This window comes from Girardinichthys multiradiatus, chromosome 2, assembly GCF_021462225.1.
Source record: "Girardinichthys multiradiatus isolate DD_20200921_A chromosome 2, DD_fGirMul_XY1, whole genome shotgun sequence".
In the NCBI taxonomy this organism is placed as follows: domain Eukaryota; kingdom Metazoa; phylum Chordata; class Actinopteri; order Cyprinodontiformes; family Goodeidae; genus Girardinichthys; species Girardinichthys multiradiatus.
In genome coordinates this window covers 8,025,639-8,047,052 of record NC_061795.1, presented here as the reverse complement: position 1 = coordinate 8,047,052, position 21,414 = coordinate 8,025,639, and the positions used below count along the sequence as shown (strand labels likewise).

Below are 21,414 nucleotides of genomic sequence, written 5' to 3'. Positions count from 1 at the left end.
CCTTGGTTCTGCAATACATAGTAACATCGTATCGCACACTTTCATGAAGGTTGTGAAGGAACAGGGATTTAAAAACATGTTCCTCCTCAATGCCTGGCGCATTGCGTCCTTGGAAGTAAACGGCTCTCAAGTGCCGGTAATACTCCCTGGGTGCTTCGCTTTTCTTTTGCTGGATCGTGAAAGCACCAAGTGTGGCGGAGGCCCGGTCCGTGTACATAGAATATTCTTCCCTTAAAGCTTCGCAAAGGGTTGAATAATGGTCTCGGACTGCGGGTGTCAGGCTCTCCATGAAAACATGGACGCTCCTGGACGTTGTCTTCCAGATGAGCTTCAGTTTCTCCCGTGCTGATGGGCAGTACAAATCTAGAAGACAGCGTTCCACTTCCCTAAGGTAATCATCAATGTTTGATTCTGCCTTATTAGGGTCGAATCGCTCTATGTCTTTGGCCAGGGACTCAAGCTGGCGGGTGCGCAATCCACTCTCAGGGATTGGTCCCGGCCCATCTGAGTCATCATCGGAGAGTTCACTCCGGCTGCACTCAGGGGGTATCGGTGCATCACGCCTCATCCTCGGAGGAGGCAGTGGAGGCTGCTCCCGGTATAACTGTGGGCCCTGTGCTTCCCGGACTCGGGTCCTGGGCAGTGGTTGAGGGCGGTAGGAACCACCTGAATCCCAGGGGCGGCACTCCTGTCGCCTTGGCGGAGGTGAGGGATCGTAGAGGACCGTACTGCGAGTCACGTTTGATGGCTGCTCGCATCTAAACCGTGAACTATTTACACCTGCTGGGTCCCCAGCTAGGTACCGTTCATGGCTGCTGATTGCAGTGGGGTGGGGCACCGCACCACTGAACCTATTCTGACTACTTACACCTGTTCTTGCCTCGGTAGATGTATGGGGAACCCTATGAGCCTGGAAAGGTAATCTCTGGAGAGCAGCTTCTACATCCTCCAGATCTGACCTGCAGGTTCTCTCAGGGTTTCGCAGGTGTGGCTCACCTCCAAAGGTTTCAACCTGTGAGGTGGGTTTCGGTTCGTGCCCCCATTCTTCCAGGGGGGGGAGGGGTGGCATGGCTACCCTCTATTGCTTCCAATCTATTTCCAACTTCTGTTATTTCACCTCTAAGGACATCCACTGTATGCAAAGTATCATTCAGCTCGAACTGCAGTTTAACGCACTGGTCAACTTCCAACATTAACCTTCGCTGATACAACAGAGTGAGCTGTCCTAACACATCTGAGACCCGTCTGTCCTTCGGTGGGTTTTTAATGACTTGGAGCAACTCCTGAATCCTGGCTTCACATTGCTCAATGCCATACTCATTGAGGCCTTTACGCTCCTCGGGGGACAACAGAATCAATGACCCAATCACCTCTTGTGCCTTCATTCCTATGGTGTCCTCCACCATACACACATCTCCAGCTGCAGTCTGGGATGTTCCCTCCATCTTTGGCCCAAAATGCACAATGCAAACACACAAACTGTTTATTTATGAACCACCACTAAAAGAAATTAGCAGCAATTCAACAGGCTAAGCTATTCAGCTGTTGAAGGATTGCTAAAATTAATTAGCCGCACACAACAGGCTAAGCTGTTCAGTGATTAAGGATTACTAAACTTAATTAGCTGCACACAACAGGCTAAGCTGATCAGTGATTAAGGATTGCTAAAATTAATTAGCTGCACACAACAGGCTAAGCTATACAGCTCGCTGTCTGATTCATACCTGTATCTTCCAGGTGTATGGGTTTGCTTAAAATGGGCACACAGGTTTGACCGTTCAAACTGTGGCTTACCCAAGTCTATGCTTTAATGGGGTTAATCAAGCAAACACAAAAAAAGGGGAAGAAAGGAAAGAATTTTGAAATAACCCAGAAACCAAGTTCAAAATAAAATTTTAAAAATGGGAAAACGAAACTAAACATTAAATGTTGTTCTTAGCTTCAAATAAGTGTTAGTGTTCTCTAATATGAATCACCTACCTTCCTGTTAGACAACCAAGTTAGTTTTATGAGTCAGATCAAAACATGCTTCACACAATAAAACCCAGCAAAAATGCTTAAATTTTATCCAAAAGTGGTAATGAATGATCTGTAACTTCAACTTTCAACTTTAAGTTATGCCCTTTTGATCATAGGTGATGGAATAATCTGCCTGTGTTAATGAATTGAGTGATTTAAAAAAAATATCAAAGTAGGAAATGCAATTCGCACTAGTGACCACCAGATGGTACTGAGTGCAGGTCTGCGGTTTGGGAAATCCAGCTGCAATCTGTAATCTATTAAATGGCCACCAGATGTAGGTGTTGTTCTCTACCTGACTGGGAGAATGTTGGTCACAACTGTAATTACGCCCAGCGGACACTGGGGCAGGTCTGCTGCTTATCAGCGCTGGTTTTTACAGCTGCAGCTGCAGGCTGGCGACTGGAAATTAACTTTAACTTTTCCACAAGTTAAACCAACTTTCACCTTGCATCCACAACAAACACCTCTGAAAGATAATGTTATCCTTTGTAGTAGAACTGAGCACAACCTAGTCAAAATATCCCCTAATTCACAAACGTTCTGTGTCTCACAATAAACGTCTAGTTAACGGAGATCACAACTGTTAATTCTGTGCAATAGTGATTTGATGTTTGTCTTTTTAAGGTGCGTCAAAGGGACGCCATATGTTGGGTTTATGATTATTGATTGATTAATCTTGATCAATAATTATAATTACAAATCATAACCTGACAAAATCAACTTCCTAACCAAAAACCTCATTTATGAATTGAGACCAGAGATGTTTCTGGTGTTGTAATTGTGGCTCAACGCCTCTGACAATTACAACCGTTAAATACTCCGTAATAATTAATAACTATTGCCGGAGATGTCACTGTTTAATCGACCGTTTCTGTCGAAACGTGTGGAACGTTAACCTTATTTTGACTGACGAATCACTTTCGTACACAATGAACACAAAACGCTCTCTCTTTATCTATGTGAATATTTATAAATTTTCACCTACTCAACATGCAAAATTCTACAAACACAGGGGTAACACATCTAACTAAGCAAAATTCAACAAACGGTAGTGGGTATGTATTGAATCAACCAGCAGTTTATGACACAACAGACGAAGGAAATGAGAATATGAGTGGTGGTGTGGTGGTGAGTGGTGGGGGGTTGGAGCGCAGCTCCGACTGTCCTTTATGATCTTCTGATCATAAACCTTCCCCCCAACTCCTGAGCGCAAAGGATTCTAACTTTTGGCGGCAAGCTAGCACAGTGAGATTGAAGACAAAGGGGAAATGGAGAATTTTACCATGAGGTCGTTTAACAGTCCAGTCTTACAACACAACCGCGTTGACTCTCAGATAGTAAACACAAGCAGCTCTAGGAACGCGGCGGATCCCGATATCAAATAACACATCAAAGTTTCAATAAGCAAGGTTACATGCACATATCATTCAGAACACATGAGATCCTAACCAGGGATTCTGATCGCTTCTACAACCTCTGACCCTGCCCAGGCCTTCTAATAAAGAAATAAAAGATTAAATAAAAGATGGGTTTTACTTGTTGAAGCTTCCTTCGGGGCAGCGAGTTGAAGGAAAAAAAAAGGGGGGGCTGAGTGTTGTGTGTCCGCAGTTACACACCAAGAGAGCGGTCAGTCCTGTCCTTTGTTGCTTTTTGACGAAAGGGAAAAATAGGTTCTAACCATCAGCAGTCGACTAGGGATGAAACACGATAGCGGTTCGTTTCCTCAAACTCCGTGTTTTAGTTACGTGTTAACTCACGTCTTCGATCGGCAAAGTGAAATTTCTGGCCTTCTTAGTCGAAAAACCTCAGTTATGAATTGTTCGTTGGCCAACGAGAGAGAGAGAAATAACTGGAAACTCCACGTGGGATTTCTGTTACTTCCAAGGACGCTCCAGTTGCGTGGCGACCCCGTCAAGATTGCCAGCTGGAAAGCAAGTTTTAAAATGCCCGCCTTCCTATATAGCGTCTTGTGATGTCAGACTTGAGACGCCCCGTCATAACAGTCGTGATGCTCGACGGGACATGGAGGCGCGCACTGTCCGGGATACAAAATGGCCGCAAGCATCAGGAGGCCTGGTGTCTGTGCAAGTAGTCCAATATTCAGCAACAAGTGGTCCAACACAATAATAATAGCATAACATAATTCAATCAGTATTGCATGCAACAAGTTAATACCTGAGATTAACTACTGGTGATCCTACATCACCTTAACTATGCCTCATCCTGCCCAGACCTCTAAATGCACCTATCCGGTTTAATATGAAAAGAACGAAATTACTTTGATGTTGATTTCTGCTCTCCGCCAGTTTAGGAGGGATCAAGTCTGAAGAAAAAGGAGGGGAGGTGGGACCACACGTCCGTGATCAAATTAAAGAAAACAAACGGTAATTTCTCATCCGTCCAGGAGGGGAAAAGATGAACCGTTAGTCGACTGCATACACAGGGAGGAAAACTCATCTCCTTGGACATAGAAACTCTGTGGGTTTCCACCTGTGCCTTGTGTCGGTGAGGTCTGTGATCAGCAAATAAATCTCCTGATCTTCTCGTATCAGACAGATTTCCAGCTTTCAAGCTCTTCCGGGAATGGCCTTGTGGAGCAAAAGTTCACTTGCAAGCTTTTGTCTCTCCAGATATGCGCCTCCGTTGCGCTGTCCTGTGAGAAAGGCGGGAAATGGCAACGAAACTCTGCATCTCAGCCGGTTTATACTCCCACTGACGTCAGAGCTGCGACGTCTGTTGAGCTGCGCATGTAAAAATGTGAGACCAAAATGAATGGCCCCAACAATCCTCTGTATGAAAAGCAAAAGAAAACTGACATTTTCAAAAACTAAGAAATATTTCAGACTTATGATGAAATCTTCACATCAAAGGTAACATGCTCTGCCTCTAACCCCTTTTTCACCGACATTCCTTTAGAAAAGATAGATTGTTTTGGCCGCTGCTGTATCACTCCACATGTCTACTTTATTTTCTCACAAGTTCACAACTGCCCATTGCATCGAATAACCAGTTATGTATTCTTCTATTATAAAGTCAGGAATGTAGTTAAACTGTCCCAAATCTGATCACTTTACTGAATCATGAACATTGGTTGACTAAAGTTTATCATGTTAAGCTCATCTTGCTTTGGTCCAGAAGCAGGTTGGACCACGGGTCTGATAAAACACAGGTGTGGACCATTTCTGCACCCACTGGGAACAAAAAATATAAAGTAAGAAGTGTAGCATTTTTTATTTTTACCTATTTGAAAGAAGACATGGAAATAAAACAATAATTACCTTCATGTTTACCTGTTTATTTTACTATGGTATAACACACATAATAGATTATTTGAAATTGTTGAAATATACATTTCCCAAAGTTTTAAAAAATTAAACCATACCAAAACCATTCCAAAACTATTTCAAGAATTATTTCAAATAATTAACTTTAGAGAATTTATTACAATGATTTTTGTTTCATTTTACTAAATATTATTCTTCTTCAGATTAGAAATTGTAATTTCTTGCTTTCTTTAAACTCCAGTACCCTTTTTGTTGTTGAGGGTATGTATCAGTGTATGAGTCCGAGGTTCAGGTCCAGTGAGTATGATCTCACTCTGAATGAATTAGTACATGTTAATGTCTGGTAGTATCAAAATACATTACAAATATTGCCTGAATTATAATTTATTGCTAATTAAGACTTCTTTTCATTACGTTTTTTTTCCTCTGTCATTCTCTCCTCAGCAGAGACTAAAAAGAGGAACATGTTAACAAAGACTGCTTCCTCACCACTATGAAACATGAAAAATGTCACACAGTCTTAGCATTTAAATGCTATCTCACACACAAGCATTCAAAGTCTTTTTTCTCCTGAAATAAGAAGCAAAGTATACAAAGCTCCAGCAAATATTCTTACAAGTTTTATTACTCTAAATTGTAATGAACATAAGTCAAATATAAGAGGCAACGCATGCCAATGCTCGCCTACATGTTTTAGCACAAAAACAGCCAGAGGTATTCATAATACCTAAAGACAAAAGCTCTAAGCATATTTGGAAAGGTCACCAGTTATTTATTGTCATTTTAGATCAAAATTAAGCAATGGAAACAAATCTGCATTTTTTCTTGTCCAGAGGATTTAAATTAAATTGAATTTCTGGAAATTTTAAGAGTCCAAATAACCGGAGTTGGCCTATGAAGTCTGTTTATTTCTTGTTTTAGAAACATTGTCTTTTCACCAGGTTCAGTTGCCTTGGTAACCAACAATTGTCCTTCCTTTCCTTACTGTTTCAGGCTTTAACCTATGTATGTCTGGATGGAAGGGTTTGAGCTGCTAGCCCACTAGTACATCCAGTAAAATTCAAACAAGTTGCTATGGAGATGGCAATAAACAAAAACAAAGCAGTCTCTTATTTGTGTGTTTATAGCATGTGTACTTGTACCTCTAAAGAATCCATTCTGTTATCCTGGGATGAACATTAGCAGGAATAGGAAATATAATTGTTTCCTACAGTTGAGGTGTAAAGAGAAAGATGACATTAACCCTTTTCAGATCCTAGTTCCATACTAAACACTTAACCACGCACTCCACATCACAGAACTCGTTGTTTTTTCACATCCTTTAACTGGGCCTTGTGCACTTTCAGACCATTTAGTTGGTGTGGCGGAACCAAAAGGGTTTGTCTTCCAATTTGTAGCTTATAACTGCAAAAGACATGTGAGGTTCCCCTAGGGTCAAACCCGCACAAGCCTGACCTCTGTGTCGTGATCCTCATGAAGGCCTCCTGTTTAAATACAACCAAATTTGTTGTGCGCATCTGTCATCAATTCAATTCAATTCAAATTCAAAAATACTTTATTAATCCCAAAGGGAAATTAAATGTTGTTGTAGCTCATATTATGAATGTTTCTTCAAAGAGCCATTGTAGATGCTAATGGCTGTGGACAGGAAGGATCTCCTGTAGTGGTCTGTCTTACAGCAGATCTGAAGAGGCCTCTGACGGAAGACACTCTGTTGGTATTTATATTTCTCCACCAACTCCAGTTCTTCTCCCGTGATGGACATTGTGTTTCCTTTGTTTTATTCAGGTTCAAGATGAGATGATTGTTTCTACACCATGCCATAAAGTAGTCCACCAGCTATCTGTACTCAGCTTCTGTCTTGTCTGGCTTGTACTGGAAGTCTGAGGTGTACAGAGTTAAAAGGAATGGTGAGAGTACAGTCCCCTGTGGTGCTCCTGTGCTGCTGACTTCCTGGTTAGACTGACAACCCTTCATTCTCATAAACTGTGGTCTGTTTGTCAGGTAGTCTTTGGTCCAGGAGATTCTTGAGGCTTCTGGAGTCTTCTGGAGTTTCTGACAAAGCAAATCAGGTTGACTTGTGTTAAATGCATGTCAAAAAGAACACGATCCTCACAGTGCTGCTGGCTTTGTCCAGATGACAGTGGGTTTGTTGAAGCAGGTGTATGATGGCATCTTTAACTCCAACTCTACAGCAATAAGCAAACTAAAGAGGTCCTGATAGTTTATTGTTCGCTTATTCGGGTGGGCCAACAGGTGTCTCTCTAGGACCTTCATGATGTGGGATGTCAGGGCAACAGGTCTATAGTCATTGAGGACTGATGGGTGAGTTTTCTTTGGTACACTGGAACTTTGGAAAACTGAAACTTTCTTCTGGGCCAGGCTAAGGCTGAAGAGGTGCTGCAGAATCCCACAGCCCTTCAGGAATTTAGGGCTGACACGATCTAACCTTGCAGCCTTATTCCGCTTCCGGGGGAAGCTGTCTCTTATTTTGACTTTAAGTTGCTTCTGTATACTCCTCAATAATTCCCTGTCTCCCTCTCTGAAGGCGTTAAGCAGGTCCTTCAGGTCACTGATCATCCAGGGTTTGTTATTGGGGAAGCAGCTCACGGTTCTGGTGGGGATGATGTTATCCACACAGAGGTTGATATAGTCGGTTACACATTGACTCATGGCATTGATGTCCTCTCCATGTGGCTGGCACTGCAGTTTGTAGCTTCAGTTGAACCTCGCAGGGCTTCTTCAGCTTCCTGAGACCATCTTCTCACAATTCTCTTTATTACAGGTTGCCTCTGAACATGGGGCTTATATTTCAAGCAGAGAAGAACAAGATTGTGATCTGGTTTGCCTAGAGGATGTCTTGTTTTAGAGATGTATGATTCCTTGTCATTTGCATAAAACACATCCATCATTTAGTTTTGTCTAGTAGAGCAGCTGACAAACTGTTAAAACGTTGGAACATAATACTGCATTCCCGATACTGTGGCTGGGTCCTTTGTAAGGCTTGGAGTTAATCCAACTTATTTCCCAATGATCTCACACTGCCCATCATAATTGGTGGAAGAGATGGTTTGAACGTCCTCCTTCTCTCTCTTCTCTTTGCTCCTGCTCTGCATCCACGGTGCCTCCTTTTCGACCTCACCAGAGATTTGGGATTGTAGTTAAAGTATTATTTGAGCTTTTGAGATGTTAATCAGCTGCTACCAGTAGTAAAAAACACCTTGTTACTATAGTTATGCATCATGACAAATGTACAAACGTAAAAATGTGACAACAAACACCCTTCCAGCTGCATAGCATCTGATAAGAGAGAAGACAATTGTCCAAAAAAATATATTTTACTCACCAAAGGAGGAATTAGAGTTCTTAAAAAGAATATATCAGCACGAAAGTAACAGAACTACACCAAAATGCCACTTTCAATGCCGTAATTCTAGAATCATCGCGCTAATTCACAACATGTCGTCTCAAGACAATCCAATTAAATCATACAGATTCCAAGTCAAGTACATACATTAAAAACTATGCTAGTTATCAAACAGTCCAGTCAAATTCAATTAAATATTCAAATTGGTTAAATAGTTTTCTATCTAAAGAAACCCAACAGATTGCATCGAGTCAGTGACTTGCAGCATTCATTCCTCATGAATTAGCATGTAGAGACAGCGGACAGTCACTTGCATTGACTTTGCAGCAATCCCTCATACTGAGCATGCATGTAGTGACAGTGGAGAGGAAAAACTCCCTTTAAACAGAAAGAAACCTCCAGCAGAATCAGGCTCAGTGTGAGTAGCCATCTGCCATGAACGAATGGGGGTTTGAGAGAACAGAGCAGACACAAATGAGCACAGAAGCACTGACCCAGGGGTACTAGTAAAAGTAAAATATTAAAAGCAGCAGTAGCTCCTTCAGTGGCTTCATCTAGGAGAGAAACACAGCTAAGCAGATAAGCTCTGAGTCAGTTTTCAAGTCTAGAGTATGAAAAAGAGCACACACAGTCATAGAAAAAGCTCAGCCAACAGTTATGTCTAGAAGACAATGCAGCATTCACTCCTCCTGGATGAGCATGTATGCGTGTGTGCGTCAGATTCTTCTGATCAAAATATTTCTTTAAACAGACACTGGAGGATGATATAATGTGTCTGCTCTATGTTCACCTGCAGGCCATGCTGCAGCCGCTGAAAATAGGAGCAGGATGTGCCTCACATACACAGACTCAGAGAGCTATGTCAAGCCTTAAAATACTGCTGTGTTCCTACTAGCTGGATGTGAAATCTTTATGATGGTGGGCTACAAACCTAAACTAAAACATGGACCATTAAGAAAACCAGCACCCTTTAAGCACCATGAGGTTACCATGAGGACTGAACACCATGTGGTCAGTTTTACCAACATTATAGCTGAGTCACACTAATGCTGCTGGTTTGGTGTCAAGAGATCTGACAGATGCTGCTCCAGTCCCAAATGTGGTTTAATCTCCTGACATCTAAAGAAATACACTACACCACAGATGTCCTGCTACAAGTGAAACACAATTTTGTTTCAGAGTACATTTTTGATATATAAGAAATGACAATAATATTCTTTTTAACCTATATTGGGTTCTCTTGAAGTTTTACCCAGCCTGGTACTTCCAAAAAACATGAGACAACATCAGACGGCAAGACCTCGATCAGATAGAGGCCAAACAGCTAGAGCAAACCACATCCTCCCAAACATGAGTCAACAAATAATCAAATGTATAAAAGTTAAGAAACACTTGGCAGATCTTGACTGGTGACTCAAGAGAAGAGCAGGTAAGACTTGGTGAGATCTAAAGAGATATATACATTTATTCTATAGAAGGATTTTAATTGTTACCTTCTTAACATGTTTTACATATTAGTGAGATTTTCACTTTTTTAATATGCAAATTGGAATACTAGGTAGGGTTGACATATGCAATAACCTGGTTAACCTTTAATCAGCCAGATGACAAAGGCACAAAATTAATTAACATTTTTCATTCTATATATTTAAATGTCTTATTTTAGCTTTCTTCAGCGTCCAAACTTTCCAAATCAAGCTCCAAGCTGAGTTTTCCTAAATAAAAATAAAATGTTGTTAGTGAAACATGAACTGGGTATTGCTTGATCTTGTACAAACTATCACTTGTAAAATGTTCCTCTGATGAAGTTAGATGTTTGAAGCTAGAGTAAAAGTCTTGGCATAATTTTCTGAAACATTTCTTAAACAACAAATGGGACCTGTTAGAAAAAACACAGGCTGAGATGTTCAGTTTGTCAAAACAAAATTACTTCATATACGTTTAATCTGTATTGCAAACTGATCATTTTATTGAGGCACCATACAGAGTTACAGCTCAAAAAAATTGGATTATTAACAAAAAGTGTTACATTGATGAAGTAATTCATGCAAAAGGAGCCCCAACCAAGTACTGCATGCAGAGAAATAAACAGACTTTCCAGAAGCCTGACATTTCTGTTTGAAATGTTTTTTTATTTTTTATTATTGATCTTATGTAACATTCAGATTTTTTGAAATACTGAATTTGGGTTTTCATTATCATATTTGTAACTAACCATTAACCTTCCTATTACTATCCCATTAGTGTAGAAAGTAGAGGGTAGGTAGTTGGGGTTATTTGCCCTTTAAACTGTTATTGGAAAGTCAAACCAAATAATACCGAGTAGCAGACATACACTGAAAGCTAAACTAGTGACTGCTGAGTCAGAAGAACTCACTCACAAAATTCAATAGTAATCAACAGTAACTAAACAGTCACTCATTAGTCACTCAGCAGTCAATCACTAGTCACTCAGCAGTTAATCACTTGTAACCCAGCAGTCACTCACTAGTCACTTAGCAGTCAGTCACTAGTCAATGAGTCACTCAGCAGTCAATCACTAGTCTCTCAGCAGTCACTTTCAATTAGTCACTCAGCAGTAACTCACCGGTCTCTGAGTAGTCACTAAGCAGTCACTGACTGGTCACTCACTAGTGATGCAGCAGTCAATTAATAGTCACTCATCAGTCACTAGTCAATTAGACACTCAGCAGTCACTCAGCACTAACTAAGCAGTCTCTGACCAGTCACTGACTACTTATTCACTAGTCACTTACTAGTCAATTAGCCGTCAATCACTAGTCACTCAGCAGTCAACCAGCAGTTTTTCCCCAGTAACCCAGCAGTCACTAGTCAATTTGTCACTCAGCAGTCACTCTGCAGTAACTCAACAGTCTCTGACTAGTCACTTAGCAGTAACTGACTTGTCACTCAAGTTTGTTCCCACAGACACACCTTTGCGGCTTATTCTTTGTGTATGCCACAGTATTGTTTTTATAATTTTAACAATATTCTTAGTACCCTATTAAGACAGTATCTTGTTCACGGCCAAAACAGAATAGACTAAAAATAATCTAAAACTGAAAATCTCATAACAATAAACAACTCAGACTAAAAAGAAAAAATGAACAAATGTGGCTTATTGAACATAAGATCTTTCTCATTGGATTGTCTTGTTAGTTAATGATTTGATATGTGACAATCACATTGACTTATTTTGTCTCACAGAAACCTGGATGCAGCAAGAGGATTATGTTACTATAATTGAGTCAGCTACTTCTAATTGTTCAATTTTTCACATACCACAGAATACTGGGCTAGGAGGAGGAGTAGCAACCATCTATTTGTCGATTTATTGATTAGTCCCAGACCAATTAATAGCAAACCTACCCACCTTTGTCTTCATTCTCGGGACATATGCTGACATATGGCATTGAGTGTAAGGAAATAACAATATTTCCTCATAACCCTGTCCTGTCCGACCATTTTTTATAACCTTTAAATTTCATTTAACTGAGTGCCCCACACCTGAAAGAAAATTTTATATAGTCATCATTATCAGAAATTTTTTATTTACTCACTATCACAGAAAAACACAGTGAAGGGCTTTCATTTTGTTTCTTCCCTTTCACAAATTGATTCTCTTGTTCTGCTGTTACTTCCTCATTGCATGGTGCATTAGGCATTAGAGACTGGGTCCTGGGTTAATTCAGAGCTGCATACTTTAAAGCACAATGTCAGAACATTGGAGAGAAAATGGCAATCTACACACCTTGAGGATTTCTACTTAATCTGGAAAAATAGTCTACTGTTGTATAAAAAGAATAACCCTAGGTTTCTTTTTAGTACAGTTGCTAAACTTACACAGAGTCATAGCTCTGTTGAGCCATCCATTCCCTTAGTTCTTAGCAGTAATGACTTTATGGGATTAAATAAAATTTTAATTCTATTAAAAATAAAACGATTGGCATACTCCTGAATATGATTACCGTATCCTTAGTAAGTGAGAGGAGATTGGAGTTAACTTCAGAAACAGATCGTGTTTCAATGGTTTTGATCCAGTGGAGCTTCCTGAGTTATCAAAAATATTATCTTCATCTAAACCTTCAACTTGTATGTTAGACCCAATCCCAACTTTGATTACCACCCCCATTTTAGATATGATTAACCTGTCCTTAGCAAATTGATATGTAATCTTCCGTTCTTATCTAAAATTCTTGAGAAAATAGTTGCTAATCAAGTGTTTGAGCATTTACACAGCAATAATATGTTTGAAGAGTTTCAGTCAGGCTTCAGAGCTCATGATAGCACTGAAACAGCTCTTCTGAAAGTCACTAATGATATTCTTCTGGCCTCAGATAATGGACTTGTGTCTGTACTTGTTTTGTTAGATCTCAGTGCAGCATTTGATCCCAAAATTTTGTTAGAAAGGCTGAAACATGCTGTAGGGATCAGAGGAACAGTACTAGGCTGGTTTAAATCTTATTTGTCTGACAGATTCCAGTTTGTTCGTGTAAATGATAAATCATTTTCAAACTCCGGGGTTAATTATGGAGTACCACAGGGTTCAGTGCTTGGGCCAATTCTCTTTACAGTCTACATGCTTCCAATAGGTAAAATTATCAGGCAGCATGGAATACATTTTCACTGCTATGCTGATGATACTGAGCTCTATTTTTTCTATAAATCCTGATTAGCCCAGCCAGTTGGACAGACAGCAAGCATGTGTTGAAGACACAAAAACTTGGATCACTTTAACATTTCTGCTTCTAAATTCGGACAAGACAGACATCCTGAAAAAGAAACTGCCTTGTCAATCAATTAATGTGGACCTTCTTAAAATGACCTCAGGTAATGAAGTAAAAAACCTTGCTGTTATGTTTGACCAGGACCTGTCATTTAAATCCCATATTAAAAAGGTTTCTAGGATTTCCATCTTTCACCTCTCGAACATTGCCAAAATTAAAAATATCCTATCCAGGAGTGACGCTGAAAAAGTAGTCAATGTATTTGTTACACCAAGGCTGGGCTATTGTAATTCTTTACTATCATGATGTAGTATCTTAAGTAGTATCTTATGTGATGTATAATTCCATCCTATTAATTTACTTTTCTGTTGTCTTCTCACAGTGTCATAACAATGGCACCTTTTCATTCTTGTTTTGGCCTCTGTATGATCATATCAGCCTTTGCATTACCACCTACTGAGCCACCTCTGGTCCGTGATCATCCCTTTGTGGCCATATGGAATGCCCCCACTGACCAATGCAAACAGCTTGAAATTCCACTGGATACCGCTGCCTTCCAAGAAGTGACTACACCTTCAGCTGTGCCAGGTCAATTTCTTACCATCTTTTATGAAGATCGCCTTGGCATTTATCCTAAAGTTGACATAATCAAGCAAAAGATCTACAAAGGTGGTATCCCCCAAAACGGCAACTTGACAGAACATCTTGCTAAGGCCAAAAGTACAATAGATCACTATATCTCCCAAGATTCCTCTCCTGGGCTGGCTGTGATTGACTGGGAGTCCTGGCGTCCTCTGTGGGACCAAAACTGGGGATCAAAACAAATTTATCAGAAATTGTCTATTACTCACGCTTTGCAGCTGGCTCCATTTTTGTCAACAAAGCAAATTTCCCAAATGGCTAAGAGCCAGTTTGAGGAAGCTGGGCGACGCTTCATGGAGAAAACTATTAGCTTTGGCATTGGGAAGAGACCAAGCCGCCGCTGGGGATTTTATCTGTTTCCTGACTGTTACAACTATGGATGGGACAAGCCAGGATACACAGGGGAGTGCTCCAGTAAAACTCAGAAGCAGAACAACAAGCTGCTGTGGCTGTGGGAACGAAGCACCGCTCTTTTCCCCTCTGTCTACCTCCACATGACTCTGGGAAACTCACCCCAGGCTGCGCTTTATGTCCGCAATCGTGTCCACGAGGCGCTGAGGGTGGCGGCACTTCCAAAACGCTCCTATACTGTGCCTGTCTATGTCTACTCTAGACCCCTGTACCGGGATCAGACCAAAAAGTTTCAGACTCAGGTGATTACTTTCTTAACATTACTTCTATAATGTTCAGATTTACTTTTAAATGTAAATATTCTTTTAGAACAGGATCTGATATCCCTCTGAAATGGGCTCTGGGTCTGTATTGGCTGCCCGTGGACTCCATACTAATTCAATATTAATTTTCTGTGCTTTTACATAGCTTAGAGCACGTTATTGTGTATCTGACTGTCGAAACAGCGCCGACAAAGACTTCGTTTTCTGCTGCACGTTGAGAACACTGTAAAGGATGGGAAGACTGTGATGTTATACACTAATGAATTATTGCTGATCAAAAACCATAACTATGTTGTTCAGTATCTAACCTGCTCTCAGGAGAGCATTTAATCCTTTCAACAGCTTACTATTTCTCTTTGGTGGTCAGTCGTAGATGAACCTCAATGTGGGGTAATGATTTTCCTCTGGGGGAAAATTAAACGTTTTGGCATCTCTGTCTCTCCGACTCCTGCCTCTCGACCTGTCAATCAGCCACACTTTATGACATCACCCCCATGTTCCTGGTGGTGGTTTGTAAATGAGTCTCTATCGTCTATCCCTTGTACTGAAAAGGAGCTGCTGCACATGTATAACTTATAACAATCAGACAACATCCTTAAACAAAACCAAACAAAACCCTCTTATCATGTGTCAAAGTGCCTGGAAGAAGCTGCTCTAAAAATGTTGTACTTGTTACCTGTTGTTTTTGCTCTTTCAGACAGATCTTGTTAACACTGTTGGAGAGTCTGCAGCTCTTGGTGCTTCTGGAGTTGTTATATGGGGAGCTACTAGGGACTACAATAGCAAGGTAACTTTAGGCTATTTTTATTAAAAACAATCTGTAAAATTCAACTGCCAGCATACATAATGAATAATTGTCATTTGCCTGAGTGAAGGAGATATTATTTCCCTCATCTCTAAAGCATAGGGAAAAAGATGAGCCACTGAAGGTTTCTGTGTTTGTTTTACGACATGATTACAAAACCTCTGTTGAAATATCTTAACAGGAACACAGATGACCAGGCTTTAATCAGCAATAATCTGAATGTCTTCATTTCCTCTTTTAGATCGGGTGTAGAGAAAAGACACTGAGGTGTTCTTATCTCTGTTAACAGTTATGTAAAACAGCCAGGCGAAATTTTTTCTTTCTTTCTTTTTTTTTTTTTCTGGCTTATCAATTAATTACTGTCAAGCAAACAGTTTTAAAACCTGAATTAGGCAGCTTTATGGTTTGGTAGTAGCACTAATGTCATACGGTTTTTACTAAGTTTTAGGAAATTAGTTAAAAGCTGCTCTTTTTACATAATCCCAATACACAAAGCTCAAACCAGATATTTACATATGAGTAAATGTTTTTCTGTTTTAGGTCAATTAATATTTTTACTTTGGCAAATTTCAGCTGGCAATGATTCAATAAAAAAAGCAAATAAAGAGCGTGAGAAGGGGCAGCCCTGTCTGGTCCTTTTTTAAAAATTCATTCTGTGAGAAATCCAGTTACAGGTCCTTCTCAAAATATTAGCATATTGTGATAAAGTTCATTATTTTCCATAATGTCATGATGAAAATTGAACATTCATATATTTTAGATTTATTGCACACTAACTGAAATATTTTAGGTCTTTTATTGTCTTAATACGGATGATTTTGGCATACAGCTCATGAAAACCCAAAATTCCTATCTCACAAAATTAGCATATCATTAAAAGGGTCTCTAAACGAGCTATGAACCTAATCATCTGAATCAAAGAGTTAACTCTAAACACCTGCAAAAGATTCCTGAGGCCTTTAAAACTCCCATCCTGGTTCATCACTCAAAACCCCAATCATGGGTAAGACTGCCGACCTGACTGCTGTCCAGAAGGCCACTATTGACACCCTCAAGCAAGAGGGTAAGACACAGAAAGAAATTTCTGAACGAATAGGCTGTTCCCAGAGTGCTGTATCAAGGCACTTCAGTGGGAAGTCTGTGGGAAGGAAAAAGAAGGGCCGATTCCAGACCTTGGGGGACCTGCGGAAGCAGTGGACTGAGTCTGGAGTAGAAACATCCAGAGCCACCGTGCACAGGCGTGTGCAGGAAATGGGCTACAGGTGCCGCATTCCCCAGGTCAAGCCACTTTTGAACCAGAAACAGCGGAAGAAGCGCCTGACCTGGGCTACAGAGAAGCAGCACTGGACTGTTGCTCAGTGGTCCAAAGTACTTTTTTTGAATGAAAGCAAATTCTGCATGTCATTCGGAAATCAAGGTGCCAGAGTCTGGAGGAAGACTGGGGAGAAGGAAATGCCAAAATGCCAGAAGTCCAGTGTCAAGTACCCACAGTCAGTGATGGTCTGCTGCTGGTGTTGGTCCATTGTGTTTTATCAAGGGCAGGGTCAATGCAGCTAGCTATCAGGAGATTTTGGAGCACTTCATGCTTCCATCTGCTGAAAAGCTTTATGGAGATGAAGATTTCATTTTTCAGCACGACCTGGCACCTGCTCACAGTGCCAAAACCACTGGTAAATGGTTTACTGACCATGGTATCACTGTGCTCAATTGGCCTGCCAACTCTCCTGAACTGAATCCCATAGAGAATCTGTGGGATATTGTGAAGAGAACGTTGAGAGACTCAAGACCCAACACTCTGGATGAGCTAAAGGCCGCTATCGAAGCATCCTGGGCCTCCATAAGACCTCAGCAGTGCCACAGGCTGATTGCCTCCATGCCACGCCGCATTGAAGCAGTCATTTCTGCCAAAGGATTCCCGACCAAGTATTGAGTGCATAACTGTACATTATTATTTGAAGGTTGACGTTTTTTGTATTAAAAACACTTTTCTTTTATTGGTCGGATGAAATATGCAAATTTTGTGAGACAGGAATTTTGGGTTTTCATGAGCTGTATGCCAAAATCATCCGTATTAAGACAATAAAAGACCTGAAATATTTCAGTTAGTGTGCAATGAATCTATAATATATGAATGTTAAATTTTCATCATGACATTATGGAAAATAATGAACTTTATCACAATATGCTAATATTTTGAGAAGGACCTGTATTTGTTTTCACACAGGCATTGGTTGAGCTAAACAATATTCTGATCGATGACAGAAAATTGTGTCCAAAACTCCTAAATTATTTAGGGTTGCAAAAATATAATCCAGTGCAGTTGTACATTTACTAAGGAATCGTTGTTGTATATGGAATACTTTGCTCTGGCTTTTGCCATGCCATCTACAGGTACTGGTCATTTTCCCATTTCATTCCTTTGCAGTTCTGGTCATTCTGTACCCAACTTTTTCAGATAAAAGTGCTGCTATCTACTGCAGAATGTTTCATGCTGTGCATTGGTTCTATATTCATGTCAAAGTCAGCTGTTTATGATCATTTGTTTGCATAATTTCTGAAAATACTGAAGTACAATGAAGAAAAACTGATGAGAATGAGATTATTTGTTTACAGGTATGAAATGGATGCAGGGAGAGATAAAATGTCAGTGCAAAGGTACAAAATCGAGTTACGAATTGGCACAGGGACAAGTAGACCCCTATTAAATTTGTAATGTCGGTGAAAATTTTAAATGAAATCTTTACCAAAAAAAAAAAAAAACCATATTTTCTGAATATTTAGGATTTAATACAAATATTTAATCCGAAGCCACAGTAAGAATGTGCACACTGATCCTCAAATTTCTTTCCAACGTTTAGGCTGCCTGCGAGTCTCTGTCTGAGTACCTGTCCTCCACGTTTAGCCCATATGTTGCCAATGTGACTGCGGCTGCAATGCTCTGCAGTGAGGTGCTGTGTCAGGGCAATGGCCGCTGTGTGAGGAAGAACTACAACAACCCTCACTACCTACACCTGAACCCCACCTCGTTCCGCATCCTGAAGGCTAGCGGGAAGTACGTTGCTGTCGGTCTCCCAACTGCCAGCGACCTTAACGACTGGGTGAAAAAGTTCACCTGTCAGTGCTACGCTGGGTGGAGCTGCTCTCCTAAGTTGCAGATTCCAACTGAAGTTCAACTCATTCGGGTGTAAATTGTGAGGGGAGTAAATAAATGCCCCTTTCTGCCTCTCAAATCTGGATTTGTAGTTATTCCTATAATAAAAATATTTCACATAAACATTCTGTTTTTACTCACAAAATAAAGATATGAGGCAAGATAATAAATTCATGTTTTTCTGCATATTGATTTTTTCTCTTTTTTACACAGTAATGCAGTGCACTGTCTGTTGAAATGTAAAGAGAACACTTGTTTTTTACTTCAGCTTATTTCTATAGCACTAATTCAAAGTACATTTAATCTCAAGACACTTTAAAACAAAAAAAACTGTTCCAGTAGTTAATAATTATTTACTCATATCAACACAACAAAACTGACAGATTCTAATTTCGTTAAATGCAGTCCAACTCACTCTTATATACAATGCATTTAAATTCAGTTAATTATGTCTTTCCGTCCCTCTCACCAAGCATGTGGTGACAGGGAGAAGAATGTGCGGCCATCGGCATGACTGAAGGGGCTTTAGAAGGACAAAAAGCAGGCACAGTAAAAATAGTAAAAATACAGAATCACTGGTCCAGGAACACTGTCTGTATACATTTCTACTCTGTGAGTTAATGGCAGCAGTAGTTCCTTCAGTGGCTTCATTCAGGAGAGAAACACAGTTAAACAGAGGAGTGCTCAGCCTTAAATGCTGCCTATGGGGTGAAAGAGAGAGAGTACATAGAGTTTCGTACAGCGTAGCTCCTACAATGGATTTGTCAAGGAAGGATATAAGGTTAGGCAGAATGACAAGATACATGGTATCTTGGACATGAATTTCAACTTTGTGATTTTCTGTAATTCTAACAGGTTTAGTATTATACATGCAGGCTAAAATACATACAGAAATCACCAGGAATATTTAGTTAAAAGTTAATTTTGAAGGTGAACCATGACAGCTTTCTGCAATAATGAACAAGCAGCAGCCCCCAGCACTCTATCCATTGTTTGTATCTGTTTATCTGTTCCTGTCTCCAGTGATCATTGGCAAGAGGTGGGTACACCCTTGACAGGTCACTGTCAATGGGTGTACAATGACAGGGCAACACAGGGATGAACATGACAAACAACCATGCACACACACCTAAGGGCAATTTTAGAAGGACCAATTACTGTAACATGCATTTTTTTGGACTGTTGGTGGAAGCTGGAGTACCTGGGGAGAACCCACACATGCATGGGGTGAACATGTACACTCTATGCATGTGTGGGTTCTCCCCAGGTACTCCAGCTTCCACCAACAGTCCAAAAAAATGCATGTTACAGTAAAACTAAATACAAAGGAATAAACCAATAATGTATTAGAGAACACAAGCAACAGGGATATAAAGAAAACAGAGGCACAAAGATAACATTAAACACCTAAGGATAATAACACAAGGGCCTTTTTGCTGCAAGACAGCAGGCCTAACACCTGCACCCCTTTGCACCCAGCCTTCAACAAGCTTCTGTCTTTAATAAGGCTGTGTTGGGACCCACAGCCACGGCTACAACATGAAAGATACGGTACAAACGTTTCTGGAACTTTCAAAATAGATTGCATTTAACCTACTTCCGGCACAGCCAATGGAGTGTAACAGCTGACTTCCCATGATGCCACTGGCCGTATAAAACCCCACCTTCCCAAGGAACTGATCTCTTCCACGCCGGTGATGATCGGGACAGGCGAGACAACGTGCTAATGTCTGTTTGCTGGCAAACAGACATAAACTTTTCAACTGGATCCAAGAGTGTCATACGATCACCGATCATATCCACAAAGTTAAGTACGGATGAATTACTGTCTGTGTATCCGGCATATTCATTCATGAAAAGGGGTGATAATTAAGGTATAAGCGTGGCTTGATTTTTCCCTCTGAGGTCTACAGAGATTACAGAGAGTTCCCAGCATGACGCCGAGGGAAGCAGTTTTCCAAGGAAGGACAACGGAACGCCTCACCATGGTAACGTGCAGTACGCCGGCAACAGACCAAAAACAACAGCTCGGGAGGTTAGCCGAAGCTAACCTTCGTTCAAAGTGGATGTTTCTTCAAACTTCGTCGTCGCCCGGACAACTCCTCCTCAGCACGGTTAAAACGAGGTTAGGGTTTGGGCAGAGAGAAGTGATTTAGGATTAAATGATCTAAAGGATTTTCATTTTATGAAGTTTGGTTTTGTTTGTGAAACTCTGCTATCTTGGTACTAACAGGCTATCTGCAGCACACGTGCTCAGATTTGTGTTCTGTGTTTGTGTGTTTTAAAGTTAAGACCAACTTTATTTTAAGGGTGATTTTAAACACAGAAGATTGATCATAACGCGCCATCGGCGCTTTGCATTTTAACCCTTTTATTGATGGTATTTTTAAAGGTTTGTGTTTGATTTTGGTGCTAAGCTATCAGCTTCTTTTGTTAGCTTTAACTGCTAACAGGTAAGAACAGATGCTTGCTGCTAAAGAATATTTACCCAGAAAGGTTGTTAGTTTTCAATCCAGTAAATAATAGTTCCCTAAACATTATTTTACTAAACTTGAAGTAAACACCATTAAGCCCCATTTCTTCAGAAAGATTTGGCTCTTTTCCAAAATACCTCCCTAAATATTTTACTATTTCCTTAATAATATTAGTTTAAATATTATTTCAATAAATAAAGGCAGCTTAATGAGACACCGTTGAGAATTGGTCATCCAGAAGGTTGGTTTTATTCAGCATATCATTCTT

General features: G+C 40.4%; 1 protein-coding gene across 2 annotated transcripts; it reads left to right on the top strand.

The window, feature by feature from the left end:
• The first annotated feature begins 10,080 nt into the window (after window positions 1-10,080).
• spam1 (sperm adhesion molecule 1) lies at window positions 10,081-18,858 on the top strand. Of its 2 annotated transcripts, none has more exons than XM_047383903.1 (4): window positions 10,081-10,102; window positions 13,783-14,695; window positions 15,414-15,503; window positions 18,380-18,858. In XM_047383903.1, exons 2-4 carry the CDS (start codon window positions 13,793-13,795, stop codon window positions 18,707-18,709), a joined length of 1,323 nt encoding a protein of 440 aa, XP_047239859.1. In that variant the 5' UTR covers window positions 10,081-10,102; window positions 13,783-13,792; the 3' UTR covers window positions 18,710-18,858. The 2 variants fall into 2 exon arrangements, with proteins under 2 accessions (XP_047239859.1, XP_047239855.1); XM_047383899.1 differs by having other exon boundaries at window positions 10,088-10,112.
• The last annotated feature ends 2,556 nt before the right edge of the window (window positions 18,859-21,414 follow it).